Genomic DNA, 18,410 nt, shown 5'->3' on the forward strand with positions numbered 1-18,410 from the left:
TCATCGGCTCCGTTGTACATTGCAAATTCTAAAATGCGGTAAATTGTTGCGACGTCAAAGTATTTTGTCGTGTGCAAGATTTCCGATTATCATGGTTCACAATACCGTCTGTTTGCTGAATATTCAACAAAATAAGCTGTTTCTCGCGCAATTCTTGGATCACTCTGATCTCGCACTATTATTCTGAAATCACCGAATCCGCGGCAACGGCGAGACTGGTTAATCGTGGAGTTGAACCTTTTTTTAAAATCAAAACTGTGTTTGTTCGAATACCATTATATAATTATTTTAGTGACTCACTCTGTACATTAGAACATTGTTAAATAAGAGAAACAAAATATGCAGTATAAATGTGAATTTATAGTAAACGCAAACGTAGGATGAAATATAATAGACACAACATAATAATAATAACAGTATTAACACTAGTGAAGCTAACTAGAAGAATGTATTAAAGTATAAATTTAAAGCATAAAATTGAACATATTGAATACTTAGTAATAAATAAATTTGTAAAACACTACCTAATTATAAGGAAATATGCATTAAAATATTTATAATATAATAGCATAAACACATGGCTTTATCTCTCATTGACACATTTAAACAATTAGATATATTATAGATGTAATTTAAGAAGCCTGGATTTTTGGTACGCAACTTGACGCAAGCGTCTTTTGATAACATCATCAAAAGTTCTACATATTTTCGGTTTCACGAATTTACAACCCAGAAGGTTGCTCATCTAAAACAGGTAACATCATATAAATAAAAATTATAAATATATAGCTATAACAAGTAACAATATAAATATGAAATAAATGTTGTAATAAAGCTGTGATACCATTCTGTTATAAATAAATGTTGTAATAAAGCTGTGATACCATTCTGTTATAAATACTATTTTTAGTACAACTATAATTAGATATTATTTCTACGATGCGTGTATATGTATAATATATGTATTACGGGTGGAAACACAAAGAAAGCAGGTTGTCAACCAGCGCCGATCGACGCCGATCGGTATTAAGAATATAATATATTCGGACAAGTCCGAATCTGTTTTTATTATGTGCGGTCTCATATGATAAAACGTATATATTCTTAATACCGATCAGTGCTGATCGGCGCTGGCTGCAAACCTGCATTCTTTGTGTTTCTACCCTAAAAAATAATAGCTAATAACAAAGCAATCATATAGTGTCAGCAAATTTAAACAAGAATGCAATCATAAAAATTACCTGTTGAATTTTCTCTTCAGAATATAAGTGATTTATAATAACAACTAATAATTTGCTTTTATCAGAAAGTGAAGCACTGCAAAAGAAAATGAATTAATAGAGTTGTAATTAAACTTAACTACTAAAGAAACTTGCCATAATTTTGGAACAGAAATTTATAAAAACAAGTTTATTACTTGTACGCCTTTATAATTTCTATGATGCCGTGTATATGTTTCACTGCATAATTTACAAAGATGGCATAAGAGAAAAGAGTGGGATATCTGTCTTTCCGTTTAAGAGATGAAGAATAGAAAATGTCGATTATACGATGGGGTATTTCAGCGCATGAAATATAATTAAAAGCTTTAGAATTATTTATGTTTAATAATTCTTCCAATTTCAGCAAAACACTCTCATCCGCTTTTATCGCACCTTTACAATACGTCCATTCTCTCCATTCCAGCGAAAGTCTATAATATGCAAAAAATAAATACACTCCAATAACAAAGTTCTTATCATCATAAACGGTACAATCAATTATTAACAGAGTTCGCAAAATTAAAAAGTCTCTTGACAAACTGCTGAGGAAGAAAGGATGATAAAAACAACTGCATATAGTAATGCGTACAAGACATTAATGCGTACATTTAATTTAAAAAAATCATTCTGACTCAATAAAAAACTAAAGGGAATAATGCAATGTGTTTTAAAGAAGATTGAGAGCGAAATCCAATGACTATATTTATGTATCCCATTTGGTTTGTCCTCATAATACGTTGTATTGTAATTGCAGAAATTACTTGTGATTTGTAGGATCTTCTAGGTGTTCCTTCAATCTATAAGTAGCAATTTGCTGACATTGTGTATCATCAAAGATACATGCCCATTTTACAGCTTCTTGGCGCAACCACTTAGTGAGATCATCTTCATCGACCTTTTCGTCGTATGATAATGTGTAGAGCAACCTTTTCAATATATAGCGCATATCTTGCTATAAACGTTGAAAAACTTATGTGACCATCATATTAATATTTTGTTTTTTATAAAAGTAAATATGAAAAGTTATTAATCCTTTAATATTACAATAAACAGTATATATCTCCAAAATATTTTGAATTTGTTCAGTTGAATTGATAGCATATACCATACACAGTATACGTGCTTACATTTATCACACAAATACATCCTACATCATTTATAATTTTGCAATGTCTTATCTATAAGCACGTAGGGTAAGGACGACAGTCATTGGCAGTGCTATAGTTGTTGGCATACTATTCTAAGAATGATAAAAAACTGTTTATTGTTAAAGTTTCAGTATTTAGAAATTTAAATTAATTAAATTAAACTATTTGGCTTAACCTTTTAATGATAACGGTCTTTTCTAATTGGTAATACGATTTTGACAGAAAGTGGATCGGTATCACGTAAGACATATTTTATAATCGGTGTTGCTTAAAACAGGTAAGTGGATAATTGTAATTTTCGGCTATTAAAAAGTAATAAATGACATTGTTATAGATTGTACTAATCATTTATTAAATATTTGATGTATTTATGAAAATTAAACGCATTTCCGCAATTCTAACCCCGACAATTGCGAGTGCCAATTACTGTATACATGATATTAAAGACTTTTATAGTAGTTGAAATCCTTTGCCAATCACTAATATCCTGTTATTAATTTGAAGCATTAGTGGTTGACATACTATTTGAAACACAGTGGAAAATAGGAATAAAATAAAACAATTATATGAAATTTTATACTGTTTTAAAGGAAATGAAAAATAAAGAAAAAGAGAAAAAGATTGAAGCTGCAATAAATGCAGTAGAGAATGGTATGAGCAAGCTTAAGGCTTCGAAAATATTTAAAATACCCCGCTCTACGATACAATTTCGTATGAGTAATAAATTTAAAAAACCTGGATATGGACCTGTCACTTATTTAACTGAAAATGAAGAGCTTACTCTGGTGAACTATTTGTCAGATGTAGAAAGCGTATTAAATATTTTCTTAATATTTATATTTATATAAATTATATTTATATAATTATATATAAATATATTTATATATTTAATACTTTACAAAAAGTGTACTTTTTACAAAGAGTGAATTTTTAAAAATACACTCCTAAAGTAAAAATGCCTCTTTTTTAGTACTATTTTGTTTAAAGTAAATGCTAATTTCATATAATTTTTCTTTCCAAAAATATATAAATATTGTTAGAAATAAAAGAATATTTTTTGAAAAATTCTTAATTTTCGATTTGCTATTATAGTTACAAGTATAAAATAATAATAATTATAATAACTTCAAATTTATATAATGCCAAAAACTGTCTACTTCAGTGTCAATCATTATGTATCCACTGCCAACCACTGTAAAATTCGTTATTGTTGATTAAAATATAATGCTATTACTTATTAGATAAAGAGATGACATTGGGTTATATGCATAAAAATAAGTAAATGCTTATAAGTAATAAGTATAAGTAAAAGCAAATACTAGATGTCATATGCATAATCTTTTACTAGTACTTGAAATGTTGCTAGCATTTACTTCAAATTTTAAGTATAAATATTCCGTGTTATGCATATGTATTTTTAAGTATTTACTAGAAAATTAAGTAAATACTATTTGTAGCAAATACTTAATCTTTTGTGCGTACGGAACCAAGTATTTACTTGAAAAATCACTAGTAAAAGCTTTTACTTGTCTTTATGCATACTGCCCATTATTAAACTGGTCGTTGAAAAATTGATATTCTAAACTTTAAGAACATCTGATTATTTTTATTTTGAGATGAAAATAGCTAATTTAATAAATGATAAAAGATAGAAAAATGACAAATGTACACCAACGACTGTCACCTTTACCCTATGTATGTAATGTATAAAACAGGAACGTTACACATTTTCTGCATTGTTGTTTTTATTTTGGATTTTTTGCATATTGTAATTGATGTTAGTGCATCTACTTCGATATTTTCTTGATATTATTAAGTGTTCATTTAAAATCCAAATACTATAATGACATTTTATACACTATGCAGATAACTTATAACATGCTTCTTAACAACTTTTTCTAACTTTATAATTATCTAACCTTTATAAATAAGCTGTCTGCAAATGGTAAGAAATACGATAGGTCTATAAATATTTGGAGCATAGGATACCATGCTACGTAATCCCTGTCTCGGCCCAAATAGTATATGAGATTCACAAACTGGCTGTACCGAACTTTTCCTCTCATCAAGAAATAATATGTATCATCAATGAGTTGAGCGCGGTTAAGAACATGAATCTTCTCACAGTTTTCATTCCGTAAATAGTTTGTAATGAACCTTAAGCTATCTTTATCATATTTTACACGGTAGTATCCTATTGCATAATAAGTAATATTAAATGATACCGTCAATGCGATTCATAGTTAAAAAATAACTATGCATGTTGTAATGTACATCATTTGTGGGAATATTGAAATCATATAAAACTGGAAATAAGGTAAAAAATAAATAATCTGAATATCAATTTAACGCACCTGTTTGTTGTAAGTTTAGTATGATCCACCCATTATTATCAGTAAGTTGGACAGATATTCCATTGCTATTCTTTGGAGTTATCCAATAATGGGGGGCTGTGTTATTGAAATCTAACTCTTCCCATGTAGTGAAAGTGATAGGTAACCAGTGACTAGGTAGCGCTTTGCCTTCATTATCATTGTAAAATACCTCTTCAGATTGAAATATGAACAGCTTGCTTGCATTTCGATGAACGTGTACAATAGGATAATTATTTGTTGTTATCCAGGTCTCCATTATATCATTCATGGTATAGTTACATACTTCTGGAGTAAGGAGTGTGTCCAGTATTCCACATGACATGTAAATTTGCATCATATCCCATAAATAAGTAGGATTCAGAGATCCATAGTAGCTAAATGTATAAATGTATAATTTCACATAATTAAAACTATAAGTTATATATAGAGTTACACACATCAGTTATATTAAAAGTTATAAATATAATTTTCATTACAAACTCTAATATATTCAATCATTCTATAACAAGGAAAAATAATTCGTATTTGCATATAAGAGTGAAATCACTTTAAACGTAGCCATAAAAAACTTATTTTGCATGAAATTTTATATTTGATATCGCAGCTTACATTGTTCGTAATCAAATAATAATGAGACATCACTGTCACACGAAAACTATATCGATATTGAATTTATTTCGTCGCAAACTACGTTATCTTAATACTGTATTATAGAATGTTACTCACTATATAGTCAAAAATGTCTGAATACTATCTTGAAACTCGTTGCCCATAATATGTTTTACCATGCGCAATATGACAGGTGCTGTAAATGTATATGTAAAGGAGAGAAGTAAATTTAAAATACATTGTCATATATATTGTTTTATATATTAATCTCTCTTAGATGAATTAATCTTCTTTAAGAAATATATAATATGCATCTTTTATATATATTGTGTTTTGCATATTCCCTCCGATTTGTGCTCATATTTTGCAAAACAGGTACATACGACATATAAATACGATACGTAGTACACTTTGGTTACAAATAACTTATCGCTTTCTCTATGTTAATTGGAATTAAATAATTACAGATTATCGTTTGATTATCCTTAGTCTGGCTTACCTTTGACATAAATTGGAAAAGAGAAAAGGGATTTAATCTCGGATGATGTCTGGACTTCATATGAAAGAGGCTCCATGAAATTTGTGTCGAGGCGAAAACAGTCTTGTCGAACTTGCACCACGAACAAATCACGAAATCGCCATTCCGTAAAAATCTATAAAAGAGAAAGTTTATTTGAAATATAAATATATTGATTAATAATCTAAATATATTGATTAAAGTTTATTTGACTGAATGAATATTGAACCGAAAAAATATTTGTATTAATAGTGAAAAATCATCTAGTCGTAAGAATAACTTCTTCTATTGTATTTCATAATATACAATATTATTATATTATTGAAGCTTGCGTTAGTAATAGAAAAGAACCTCATCTAGAATTTCCATGTAAAGAAGAGTGGCAAGCCCTTCATTTAACCATAGGTGAGACCACCACGACGGTGAGATTGCATTATCTATCATCTGATGTACTATTCCACGTGCTACTGTGCTTGCTATTTCTCTTTTCTGGACACTGGTGTCTAATTCTTTATTGTAAGAAAGAAGTGATTCTCTATAACATAATATTTAATATATTATATACTATACATTATACATTATATACTATATATTACTAAATAAATAGGTATAAATTATATAAACGTATTAGAATTTAGTAATGTTACATAAAAAGTCAAATTTTATATGAATATTATCAGCAATAAAAAATGAAAATATCCACGTTCTTTATTTTGAAATTCATGTCGCTAATGTGGTACAATTTTAATTTATACATTTTTTTCATTCAATAGAAATGCTATTTAATTTTATATTATTAAAATGTAAAATTAATAAAAATCTTCTGATCATCGTCCAGATACCTGTAAATGATGAGCCTCTGTTTTCCGATGAAATCAAATGGAATAGCCATAGGAAGTGCATATTGATTTATAAACGCGACTCTTTTAGGAAGTTTCCTGTACCACGTAGAGTTTTGAAGCTTAAGAGTCACATTTCCTGCAAATTCCATATATTTTCCTATGCTAGATCTACTCGATATCATACTAAACACATTTGATTCGGTATTGCATATATGACATGATACATCTGGATAAGTGAGAGGTAGAAGCTTTAAATCAGTTAGCACAAATATCATTTGGTAAGTAGATATTGCATTAACAGTGACAAAAGTAGTGGAGATCCAATCTTGTTTATAATCATCTTGTGTATATGTTTCCTCTTCACACACATCTGGACAGATCATATATCCGTGAGGATGTATGAATCTAATTCGAAATGTTGTTTTAAATTCCGGCTCATCCCAACACGGAAACAGTTGTCGAGCTTCAATAGACTGAATATTTGTTGCCAATAATGTATTCCTATTTTAAGGACATTCCTAATATAATTTTAATTGGCCAAATAATATTTTGAATAAAATTATCAAGTAGGGCACTAGGCAAGCATAATCCTTTATTTAAAGCAGAACGGTTAGTATATTTTATTGTTACATGTTATTATATTGCAGATAAATAATTTTGAGGCACCATGTCTAATGTTTAACATATTAATGTTATTTCAAACAGTAGATAGTCGCTCAAAATTATTTATTACTCTATAACACATAATAATTATTATGGTGTATTAATGTGTATCTTACAGTAATGAATATTAAGGTATTATATTTTAATTAGATGAGTACTTATAATGTTAACTCACTGTCGTCTTGCTCCAGGCGGAAATACACTTTTAATAAAATAACCTTCCTCTATGCCTTTACTGATATTTGTCTCGTATGAGATTGACAGGGAATAATTTCCAGGAGATAGCTGCTGATTGAAAGAGAGGTCTAGAATGTTCACCTTCTCGGAGTATCCCATCATTCTTGGAGTATATATGTCAGTTATAGGTATAGCTATAGGCATAGGTTCATCTGCGATATCATTCTTCATAATCAATTTTATATTATAATCCATCAGCCGTCTTTTCGGTTTGGGACTGTGTAATCTTATATTTGACGTTGCTTTTAAAATTTCAATGTCAATTTCGCAGTCGCCATTTAAACGGTCCAGCGTTTCAGAAAATTCTATGTTAATATTATAGTGCCATGGCTGTACATCTTTTAGTAAACGATAACCAAGTTCTTTATGTGTTTTAATTTCGGTAGACTGATCTTCCGCTTGTATACATATTATCACAGTAGTGAACATTATACTACTTAGAAATAGTTGAAGGAATGGGATGCGAAATTGTCTTTCAACTATCTGTAACAACGTTTCGTCATCCGAAAAAATTAAATGATTATAAAATATCATGTATATCCATAAAAATACGTTATTTTCTTTCTGTAGGTTTTCTTTTTCAATAATAAATCGTATTATTAATAATGTTAAAATCATTTTACAAGATCTGCAAAAGTTTATTCATTTTGCATGTCACATCTAATAGCGAGGCAAATTTAAGCACAATATATGAGAACAAGTCGCGACAAATAAATAAAATACCATTTATTTGTCATATCAAAAAATTGTGCTCTTCTACGTCCTTCTAGTAAATCTTTACCGTACATTGGTTGCTCTTTATCACTATAACTTGTTTTATCTTTGAGAATGAATAAATGAGAATAAATATCAACTATTTCTGATGACTTACCGGCATTTTGAACTGTGACGATTTTAATGTAAGTATAAAGAAATTCGTACAATCACTAGTTATTACCGTTAACAGCACTTTATGTTGAAATATATCACTACACTAACGTTGTGAATAGGTCTTACCACGACCAAGGACAATCTGAAATGACACACGAAGTGGAAATAATATAGGTATATAAACATGTTTAAGGTTCACACATATAAGAGTTCTATCAGCCGCTTGCGTAGAGAAAACAAACATAGGTATTTGAAGGAACGAATGAGAAGTTCGCAATAACTTCTATCTTGTAACGGATGATTACATTATTATCGAACAATACGTTAGGTTAATCAAAAAGTTAAATAGGTCTGAAACATAATGTTTCTTCCTTTCTCCATAAGATGATTACAACATTCGTGTCGCGATTTTTTGGAGATTGTACATGACTGCAATATATTTCATTAGTTTCCAAATCTTCTTCATGGATTGCTTTATCAAAGAATTCATCTTTACATGTATAGACTTGATGTGCAAATATATATAATACGCTATATAAATAAATATTTTCTTATATTGGTCCACTTAATCATTCACATTATTATCAATTATATTATTATCTATTATATTCTATTATATTTTGGCGAAATTGTAAGCGTTTTCTCCGCACCGTTTGTCTAGGCAAACCCGTGTCACACTACGCATTACGAACGCGAATCGGATTGAGATTGCGGATCGCAGATCGAAATTAAATCGATCTGTGATCCGCAATCTCAATCCGATCCGTGTTCGTAATGCGTAGTGTGGCACGGGCTTTAAAGTTATAATCGTTAATACATTTTTAATAGTTAATTGGATAATCATTGCAGTGAACAGATTGATTGTTCAACGGATGTCGATTTATCTTCTCTGGTTTCGCGACGTCGCAAACATCGTCGAGTCTGTCGTGCATTGCAAATTCTAAAATGCGGCCAATTATTGCGACGTCAAAGTATTTTGTCGTGTGCAAAATTTCCGATTATCATCGTTCGCAGTACCGCCTGTCTACTAAATATTCAACAAAATAAGCTGTTTCTAGTTGTTAGGGTGGCAAGCCTGAGCGACTTGCGCGCGCAAGTACATATATCCTAAGAACGACTTGTATGAGATTTAGGATAAATATACAGTATTAATCTAAATTGTGAGTAAATTCAATCGACTGGAGACCTCCCACAACACTAGTGAAACGAGAACGATTCTTGGATCACCCTAATCTTCCACTGTTCTTCAGAAATCACTGAGTCAGCGGCAACGGCGAGGCCGATTAATCGCGGGGTTGGGTTTTTTCTTCAAATCAAAATTGTGTTTGCTCGAATACCATTATATAATTATTTTAGTGACTCACTTTATTAGAACACTGCACATAAGAGGAACAAAATGTGCAATATAAATGTACAATTAGAAAAAGCAAACATAAGATAAGATATAACAGACACAATATAATAATAATAACATTAATTATTAATACTAAACACTAGTGTCACAAATAGCTCTATAACTTATGTGTAAGTATATCAATAATAAGAGCGAAGCAGGATGAACGTGCTTATAATTAATCAATCATAGAGTACAAATTCTCACGAACGTTTCGGTCTCATTATTAGACCATCTTCAGTGTGATAAAAAAGAACGCAATTGATCTCATTATTAGACCATCTTCAACGTTTGTGAGAATTTGTACTCTATGATTGATTAATTATAAGCACGTTCATCCTGCTTCGCTCTTATTATTGATATACTTACACTAAACACTAGAAACTAACTAGAAGAATGTATTAAAATATAAATTTAAACTTCAAAATTAAACACATTGAATACAAGATTGAATACTTCGTAATATATACATTTGCGAAACACTACCTACTTAAATAAGGAAATATACGTTAAAATAGTTATAATATAATTGCCTAAACACATGGCTTTATCTCTCAGTAACACATTTAAACAATTCGACCTGTTAACTTAATAAGCCTGGATTTTTGGTACGCGACTTGACGCAAGCGTTTATTGTAAATATTATCACATATTTGTGTTGTCTTGTATCTACAACCTATAAGATTGCCCACCTAAAACAAATTGTAACATCATGTAAATAACATTTATAAATATATAGCAATAACAAGTAACAAATTCAAACTATAAATATGAAACAAATGTTGTAATAAAGCTGTGATACAATTCTGTCCTAAATATTATTTTTAGTATTTATAATTAGATATTATTTCTGCGATGTGTGCATATGTATGACATATAAACTACGGGTAAATACAAAGTATTAAAGCAGGTTTTTAGCCAGCGCCGATCGATCATCGATGTCGATCGGTACTAAGGGGATCCTGGAGTCGTCTGTATTACTGATGAAATAAATGACAGTTTTTAATGAAATCTTTTTATTGGTTGCGCAGAATGAAAAATCTTCTTGCACGATGAAAGAAATCCGTTTGCACGATATCACGGAACTAATCTTGTACTCTTGTCCACGATTTCGCGTATGAAAGTTGGTACGGAATTTTCCAACCAATGAATTTGTTTTATTACGTTTCTAAATTCACTTCGAAAAGCATCATCGTATTCATTTCATATGTAGCTAGTGTGGATGATAGTCATTTCGTACATACAAAACGCCAAATTGTTATATTAAGCAGCTTATTGTACGAGGTTAGGCAACGAGCCGATAACAAACCTGTAATTTTCGAAGCTTTGTATATACGAAATAGCTATCATCCAGCATCTACACTAGCAAACATATTAAACGAATACGATAATGTTTTTCGAAGTGAATTTAGAAACGTAATAAAAAAATTCATTGTTTGGAAAATTCCATGCCAACTTTTCGCATGTAAAATCGTAGACAAGAATAAAAGATTAGTTCCTTGATATCGTGTAAACGGATTTCTTTCATCGTGCAAGAGCATTTTTTAATTCTGCGCAACCAATAAAAAGATTTCATTAAAAATGTCATTTACTTCGTCGGTAGTACAGACGACTCCAGGATCCCCTTAACCTCTTGCGCTGGAAATTAATTGAACGATGTTCGTGACGTAACCGTCCAAACAAATTGGAAGTTAGTTATTACTTGAAATCGTTTCTATGCAAATTTTAAACATATTGTATGTAAACAGTACATATAGTCACACTACTTAGATAAATATATGTATGTATATGAGTGTATTAAAAATACTCTGTAACAGCAATCGACGTTTATAGCACGTTATTACCATCTTAGAGACAGTTAACAAACGACGTTGCACATCTTTCCCACTACTGCAATAAACAACAAGTGACATGCGTAGTACATTATTCCAGCGCAAGAGGTTTATAGTGTCAGCAAATTTAAACACAAGAATTCAATCATAAAAATTACCTGTTGAATTTCCTCTTTAGAATATAAGTGATTCATAATAATAACTAATAATTTGATTTTATCAACACGTGAAGCACTATAAAAAAAAAAACGAATTAATAGAGTTGTAATTAAACTAAATTACTAACGAAACCTGTTATAATTTTGGAAGAGCAATTTAAAAAAAATTTTATTACTTGTGCGCCTTCATAATTTCTGTCATGTTGTTTATATGTTTCACTGCATAATCAACAAAGATGACATAAGAGGAAAAAGTGATATATCTGTCTTTCTTGATAACAGCTGACTCATAGAAAATGTCGATAGCAAGATGGGGTTTTTCAGCGCATGAAATATAATTAAAATCTTTAGAATCACTTATGTGTAATTCTTCCAATTTCTGCAAAACACTCTCATCCGCTTTCATCGCACCTTTACAATACGTCCATTCTTTCCATTCCAGCGAAAGTCTATAACATGCAAAAAATAAATACACTTCAATAACAAAGTTCTTATTATCATAAACGGTACAATCAATTATTAACAGAGTTCGCAAAATTAAAAACTCTATCGACAAACTGCTGAGGAAGAAAGGATGATAAAACAACTGCATATAGCAATGTCTAAGAGATATTAATGCGGACATTTAATTTAAAAAAAATCTGACTCAATGAAAAACTAAACAAATGTACTACTGTATTTTAAAGCATATTGAGAGCGAAAACTACTGAATATATTTATGTATCCCATTTAGTTTGTCCTGATAATTAGTTGTATTGTACTATTTTTAAATTTTATATACTAATGTATAATAATATATGTATAATAATAGAAACAAAATTTAATGTAACTGCCATTAATAATAATCTGTAGGAAAGTTTGCACAAGCTTATTACATATGCGATTTAACAAACAATTAAGTGCTTTTCTCGAAAAGCAAAAAGTCTACATTTTCGAATATTAATTTCTCAAACTTCATGTATTGTACAAAACAAATATGAGAAAGAATGTAATTGCAGAAATTACTTGCGATTTGTGGGATCTTCTAGGTGTTCCTTCAATCTATCAGTAGCAATGTGCTGACATTCTGTATCACCAAAAATACATGCCCATTTTACAGCTTCTTGGCGCAACCACTTAGTGAGATCATCTTCATCGACTTTTTCGTCGTATGATAATGTGTAGAGCAACCTTTTCAATATATAGCGCATATCTTGCTATAAACGTTGAAAAACTTATGTGACCATCATATTAATATTTTGTTTTTTATAAAAGTAAATATGAAAAGTTATTAATCCTTTAATATTACAATAAACAATATATATCTCCAAAAAGTTTTGAATTTGTTCAGTTGAATTGATAGCATATGCCATACACAGCATACGCGCTTAATTTATCACATAAATACATCCTGCATCATTTATAATTTTGCAATGTCTTATCTATAAACACAGTATTTGTAAAATGTATAAAACAGTAACGTTACACATTTTCTGTTGTTCTTCTTATTTTTGTTTTTTTGCACATTATTATTAATAGTAATGCATATAATTCGATATTCTCTTGATAGTTCTCTTGATAGATAATTAGTCATTTTTAATTCAAATACTATAATGACATTTTATACGCTATGCAGATAACGCATAACATGCTTCTTCATAACTTTTTCTAAATTTCTGAATATCTAACCTTTATAAATAAGCTGTCTGCAAATGGTAAGAAATACGATAGGTCTATAAAAATTTGGAACATAGGATACCATGCTACGTAATCTTTGTCTCGGCCTAAATACTTTGCGAGATTCTCAAACTGGCTGTATAGAACTTTTCCTCTCATCCAGAAATAATATGTGTCATCAATGAGTTGAGCTCGATTAAGAACATGAATCTTCTCATAGTTTTCATTCCATAGATAGTTTGTAATGAAACTTAAGCTATCTTTATCATATTTTACACGGTAGTATCCTATTGCATAATAAGTAATATTAAATGATACCGTCAATGCGATTCATAGTTAAAAAATAACTATGCATGTTGTAATGTACATCATTTGTGGGAATATTGAAATCATATGAAACTGGAAATAAGGTAAAAAATAAATAATCTGAATATCAATTTAACGTACCTGTTTGTTGTAAGTTTAGTATGATCCACCCATTATTATCAGTAAGTTGGACAGATATTCCATTGCTATTCTTTGGAGTTATCCAATAATGGGGGGCTGTGTTATTGAAATCTAACTCTTCCCATGTAGTGAAAGTGATAGGTAACCAGTGACCAGGTAGCGCTTTGCCTTCATTATCATTGTAAAATACCTCTTCAGATTGAAATATGAACAGCTTGCTTGCATTTCGATGAACGTGTACAATAGGATAATTATTTGTTGTTATCCAGTTCTCCATTATATCTTTTATGGTATAGTTACATACTTCTGGATGAAAGAGTATGTCCAGTAGTCCACATGACATGTGAATTTGCATCATATCCCATAAATAAGTAGGATTCAGAGATTCATAGTAGCTAATTGTAAATGTATAAATTTATACTTTCAGATAATTAAAATTATAATAAGTTATATATAACGTTATACATCAGTTATAGTAAAATTTAGAAATATAATTTTCATTACACACTCTAATATATTCAATCATTCTATAACAAGGAAAAATAATTTGTAATTGCATATAAGAGAAAACCAACTTAAACGTAGCCATAAAAACCTTATTTTGTATGAAATTCTATATTTGATATCATAGCTTATATTCATCGTAATCAAATAATAATGAGACATCACGATAATAATGAGTCCCACGAAACCTATACCGTTACTGTATTTATTACGTCGCATATTACGTTATCTTAATACTGTATTACAAAATGTTACTCACTACGTAGTCAAAACTTTCTGAATAATCACTTGAAACATGTTGCCCATAATATGTCGTACCATGCGCAATATGACAGGTGCTGTAAGTGTATATATAAAAGACAAATAGATATTTGTAAAATACGAATCTATATGTCCAAACATGTATAATATTCCTGAGAAATACATTTACAATATATTGTCATATATATTGTTTTATATATTAATTCCTCTTACAGATGAATTAATCTTCTTTAAGAAATATATAATATGCATCTTTTATATTGTGGTTTGCATATTCCGTTCGATTTGTGCTCATATTTTGCAAAACAGTTACATAAGGTATATAAATACGATAAGTAGTAAACTTTGGTTACAACTTATCGCTTTCTCTATGTTAAGTGGAATTAAATAATTACAGATTGTATTTTTCTTATTCTTATTCTGTCTTACCTTTGATATAAATTGGAAAAGAGAAAAGTGATTTAATCTCGGATGATGTCTGAACTTCATATGAAAGAGGCCCCATGAAATTTGTATCGAGGCGAAAACATTCTTGCTGAATTTGAACCACGAACAAATCCAGAACTCGCCATTCGGAAAAAATCTATAAAAGAAAAACTTTATTTGATTGAATGTATATTGAACCGAAACAATATTTGTATTAAAAGTAAAAAATCATCTCGTCTTAAGAATAACTTCTGTTATTTCATAATATAGAATAATATTATATTATTGAAGCTTGCGTTAATAACAGAAAAGAACCTCATCTAGTATTTCCATATGAAGAAGAGTGGCAAGCCCTTCAGTCAACCATAAGTGAGACCACCACGATGGTGAGATTCCAATATCTATCATCTGATATATCATTGCACGCGCTACTATGCGTGCTATTTCTCTTTTCTGGACACTGGTACCTGTTTCTTTATTATAAGAAAGAAGTGATTCTCTAAAATATAATATTTAATATATTACTATACATTTTATAGTATATATTACATATATACATATGTATATATATATATATATATATATATATATATCATATAAACATGTTAGAATTTGGTAATGTTATGTATAAAGTCAACTGATATTTAAATATGAAAGTTTATCAGCAATAAGAAATGAAAATGTCCACATTTCTTTATTTTGAACTTCATGTTGCTAATGTAGTAAAATGTTAATTTATACATTTTTTTTCTCATACAATAGAAATGCTATTAAATTTTACATTATTAAAATATAAAATTAATAAAATTCTTATCATTGTGCAGTTACTTATAAATGATGAGCTTCTGTTTCCCGATGACATCAAATGGGATAGCCATAGGAAATGCATATTGAGTTATAAACGCGGTTCTTTTAGGAATTTTCCTGTACCACGTAGAATTTTGAAGCTTAAGAGTCACGTTTCCTGCAAATTCCATATATTTTCTTACACTAGGTCTACTCGATATCATACTAAATATTTTTGCTGGTTCGTCGGTATCGGATTTAGTATATGGTACATGTCGATAAATGTGAGATAGAAGCTTTAAATCAGTTAGCACAAATATCATTTGGTAAGTAGATATTGCATTTGTAGTGACAAAAGTTGTCCGGATCCACTCTTGTTTATAATCATTGTGTATATATGTTTCCTCTATACACACATCTGGACAGATCATATATCCGTGTGAATGAGTAAATCTAATTCGAAATGTTGTTTTAAATTCCGGCTCGTCCCAACATGGAAACAATTGTCGAGTTTCAATAGATTGAATATTTGTTGCCAATAATATGTTCCTATTTTAAGGACATTCCTAATATAATTTACATTGTCTAAATAATATTTTGAATAAAATTATTTAAAATTAAGTGGAGGCAAGCGTAATGCTTTATTTAAAGCACAACGGTTAGCATGTTTTAGTGTTACGTGTTATCATAGATAAATAAGTTTGAGGGACCGTGTCTAATGTTTTACATATTAATGTTATTTCAAATAGTAGATAGTCTCTCAAAATTATTTATTACTCTATAACATGTAATAATTATTATTGTATATTAATGTGTATTTTATATTAATGTATATTAAGGTATTATATTTTAATACGATAAGTATTTATAATGTTAACTCACTGTCGTCTTGCTTCAGGTGGGAATATAATTATAAGAAAATAACCTTCTTCTATGCCTTTATTAATATTTATCTCGTATGAGATGAACAGGGAGTAATTTCCAGGAGATAGCTGCTGATTGAAATAGATGTTTAGAATGTTCTCCTCCTCGGAGTATCCGATAGTCCCTGGAGTATATTCGTCAGCTGTAAGTTCATCTGCGCTATTATTCTTCATAATCAATTTTATCATATCATATTTTATTCGCTTTTCGGTTCTTTCCGGTACGGGACTGTGTAACCTAATATTTGATGTTGGTTTGAAAATTTCAATATCAATTTTGCATTCGCCACTTAAAGTGTCCAGCAATTTAGAAAATTCTATGTTGATATTATAGTGCCGCGGCTGTACATCTTTTGGTAAACGATAACCAAGTTTTTCATGTGGTTTAATTTTGGTAAAAAGATGTTCCGCTTGTATACATGTCATCACAGTAGTGCACATTATACAACTTATAAATAATTGTAGGAATCGGATGTGAAATTTTCTTTCAAATATCTGTAACAACATTTCGCCAACCGAAAAAATTAAATGATTATAACATATCGTGTACATCCATAAAAAAACGTCATTTTCTTTCCCCAATTTTTCTTTTTCAGTAATAAATCGTATTATTAATAATGTTAAAATTATTTTACAAGATCTTCAAAAGTTTATTCATTTTGTATGTCACATCTGCTGATAGCGAGGCAAATTTAAGCACAATGTATAATAACACTATTTATTTATAACGACAAAGAACTAAATTACCATTTATTTTTCATATCAAAACATTGTGCTCTTCTACGTCTTTCCGGTATCTCTAACGTACACTGTTTCTTCTTTATCACTATATCTTGTTTTATCTTTGAGAATGAATAAATGAGAATAAATACATATTAATTATTTATGATGACTTACCAACATTGTGAAGTGTAACGATTTTAATGTATAAAGTATAAAGTAATCCGTACAATTACTTGTTATTGTCGTTAACAGCTCTTTATGTTGAAAACGTTTCAATACACTGTCGTGGTTAGATCTTATCACAACCAAGGTATACGAATATATGAAATGACACAAGAAGTAGAAAGAATATATAAACATGTTTACAGGTCACTCATATCAAGCGATGCGGTAGCGTCGCGACGCCAAGTACATAAAAAAAATAGCCGCTTGATACGGCACTGGCGCGGCATCGTCGAGGCGCTACCGTATAGCTTATCCGGAATTTCGCGTCACACAAACTTTCGATTAAAATATCTCAGAATTTAAAGCCGTAATCAAAAATCAAACGGCACTTTAATAACATAATATGGATGCAAGCTTTCGATCGCGACCACTCCGAACGCGATTGGTGCAGTCTATCCTGAGATATCGTAATCGTATGCTAGAATTGTGACGTTCCGGTTTCCTTAAGTTCCATCAGAGTCAGAAGTTTCAGATTCACGTACGTATGCTCGCACGCACACAAGCAAAGCGAGTTTGTCCGTTAAGGTGCGTTCACATTATAGGCGCGTTAGAT

At 29.9% G+C, this 18,410-nt stretch overlaps 2 protein-coding genes across 3 annotated transcripts; both read right to left on the reverse strand.

Annotated features, from left to right (window-relative positions):
- Positions 1–260: 260 nt before the first annotated feature.
- On the reverse strand, positions 261–8,667 carry LOC105281920 (aminopeptidase N-like). 2 transcript variants are annotated; one of them, XM_026975601.1, is made up of 12 exons: positions 8,525–8,667; positions 7,592–8,136; positions 6,754–7,254; positions 6,263–6,446; positions 5,894–6,047; positions 5,512–5,590; positions 4,765–5,159; positions 4,330–4,604; positions 2,024–2,214; positions 1,418–1,693; positions 1,242–1,317; positions 261–745 (listed from the first exon to the last, which is right to left on the reverse strand). In XM_026975601.1, the coding sequence occupies exons 1-12, from the start codon at positions 8,528–8,530 to the stop codon at positions 620–622; spliced, it is 2,808 nt and encodes a 935-aa protein (XP_026831402.1). In that variant the 5' UTR covers positions 8,531–8,667; the 3' UTR covers positions 261–619. The 2 variants fall into 2 exon arrangements, with proteins under 2 accessions (XP_026831402.1, XP_026831403.1); XM_026975602.1 differs by having other exon boundaries at positions 658–745; positions 1,656–1,693.
- Positions 8,668–9,860: 1,193 nt separating this feature from the next.
- On the reverse strand, positions 9,861–17,812 carry LOC105279783 (aminopeptidase N). The gene is made up of 10 exons (XM_026967983.1): positions 17,807–17,812; positions 17,657–17,751; positions 16,912–17,147; positions 14,773–14,851; positions 14,010–14,404; positions 13,575–13,849; positions 12,912–13,102; positions 12,083–12,355; positions 11,907–11,982; positions 9,861–10,608 (listed from the first exon to the last, which is right to left on the reverse strand). The coding sequence occupies exons 1-10, from the start codon at positions 17,810–17,812 to the stop codon at positions 10,483–10,485; spliced, it is 1,752 nt and encodes a 583-aa protein (XP_026823784.1). The 3' UTR covers positions 9,861–10,482.
- Positions 17,813–18,410: the final 598 nt, after the last annotated feature.

The sequence above is a fragment of the Ooceraea biroi genome, chromosome 2 (genome assembly GCF_003672135.1).
Source record: "Ooceraea biroi isolate clonal line C1 chromosome 2, Obir_v5.4, whole genome shotgun sequence".
Classification (NCBI taxonomy): domain Eukaryota; kingdom Metazoa; phylum Arthropoda; class Insecta; order Hymenoptera; family Formicidae; genus Ooceraea; species Ooceraea biroi.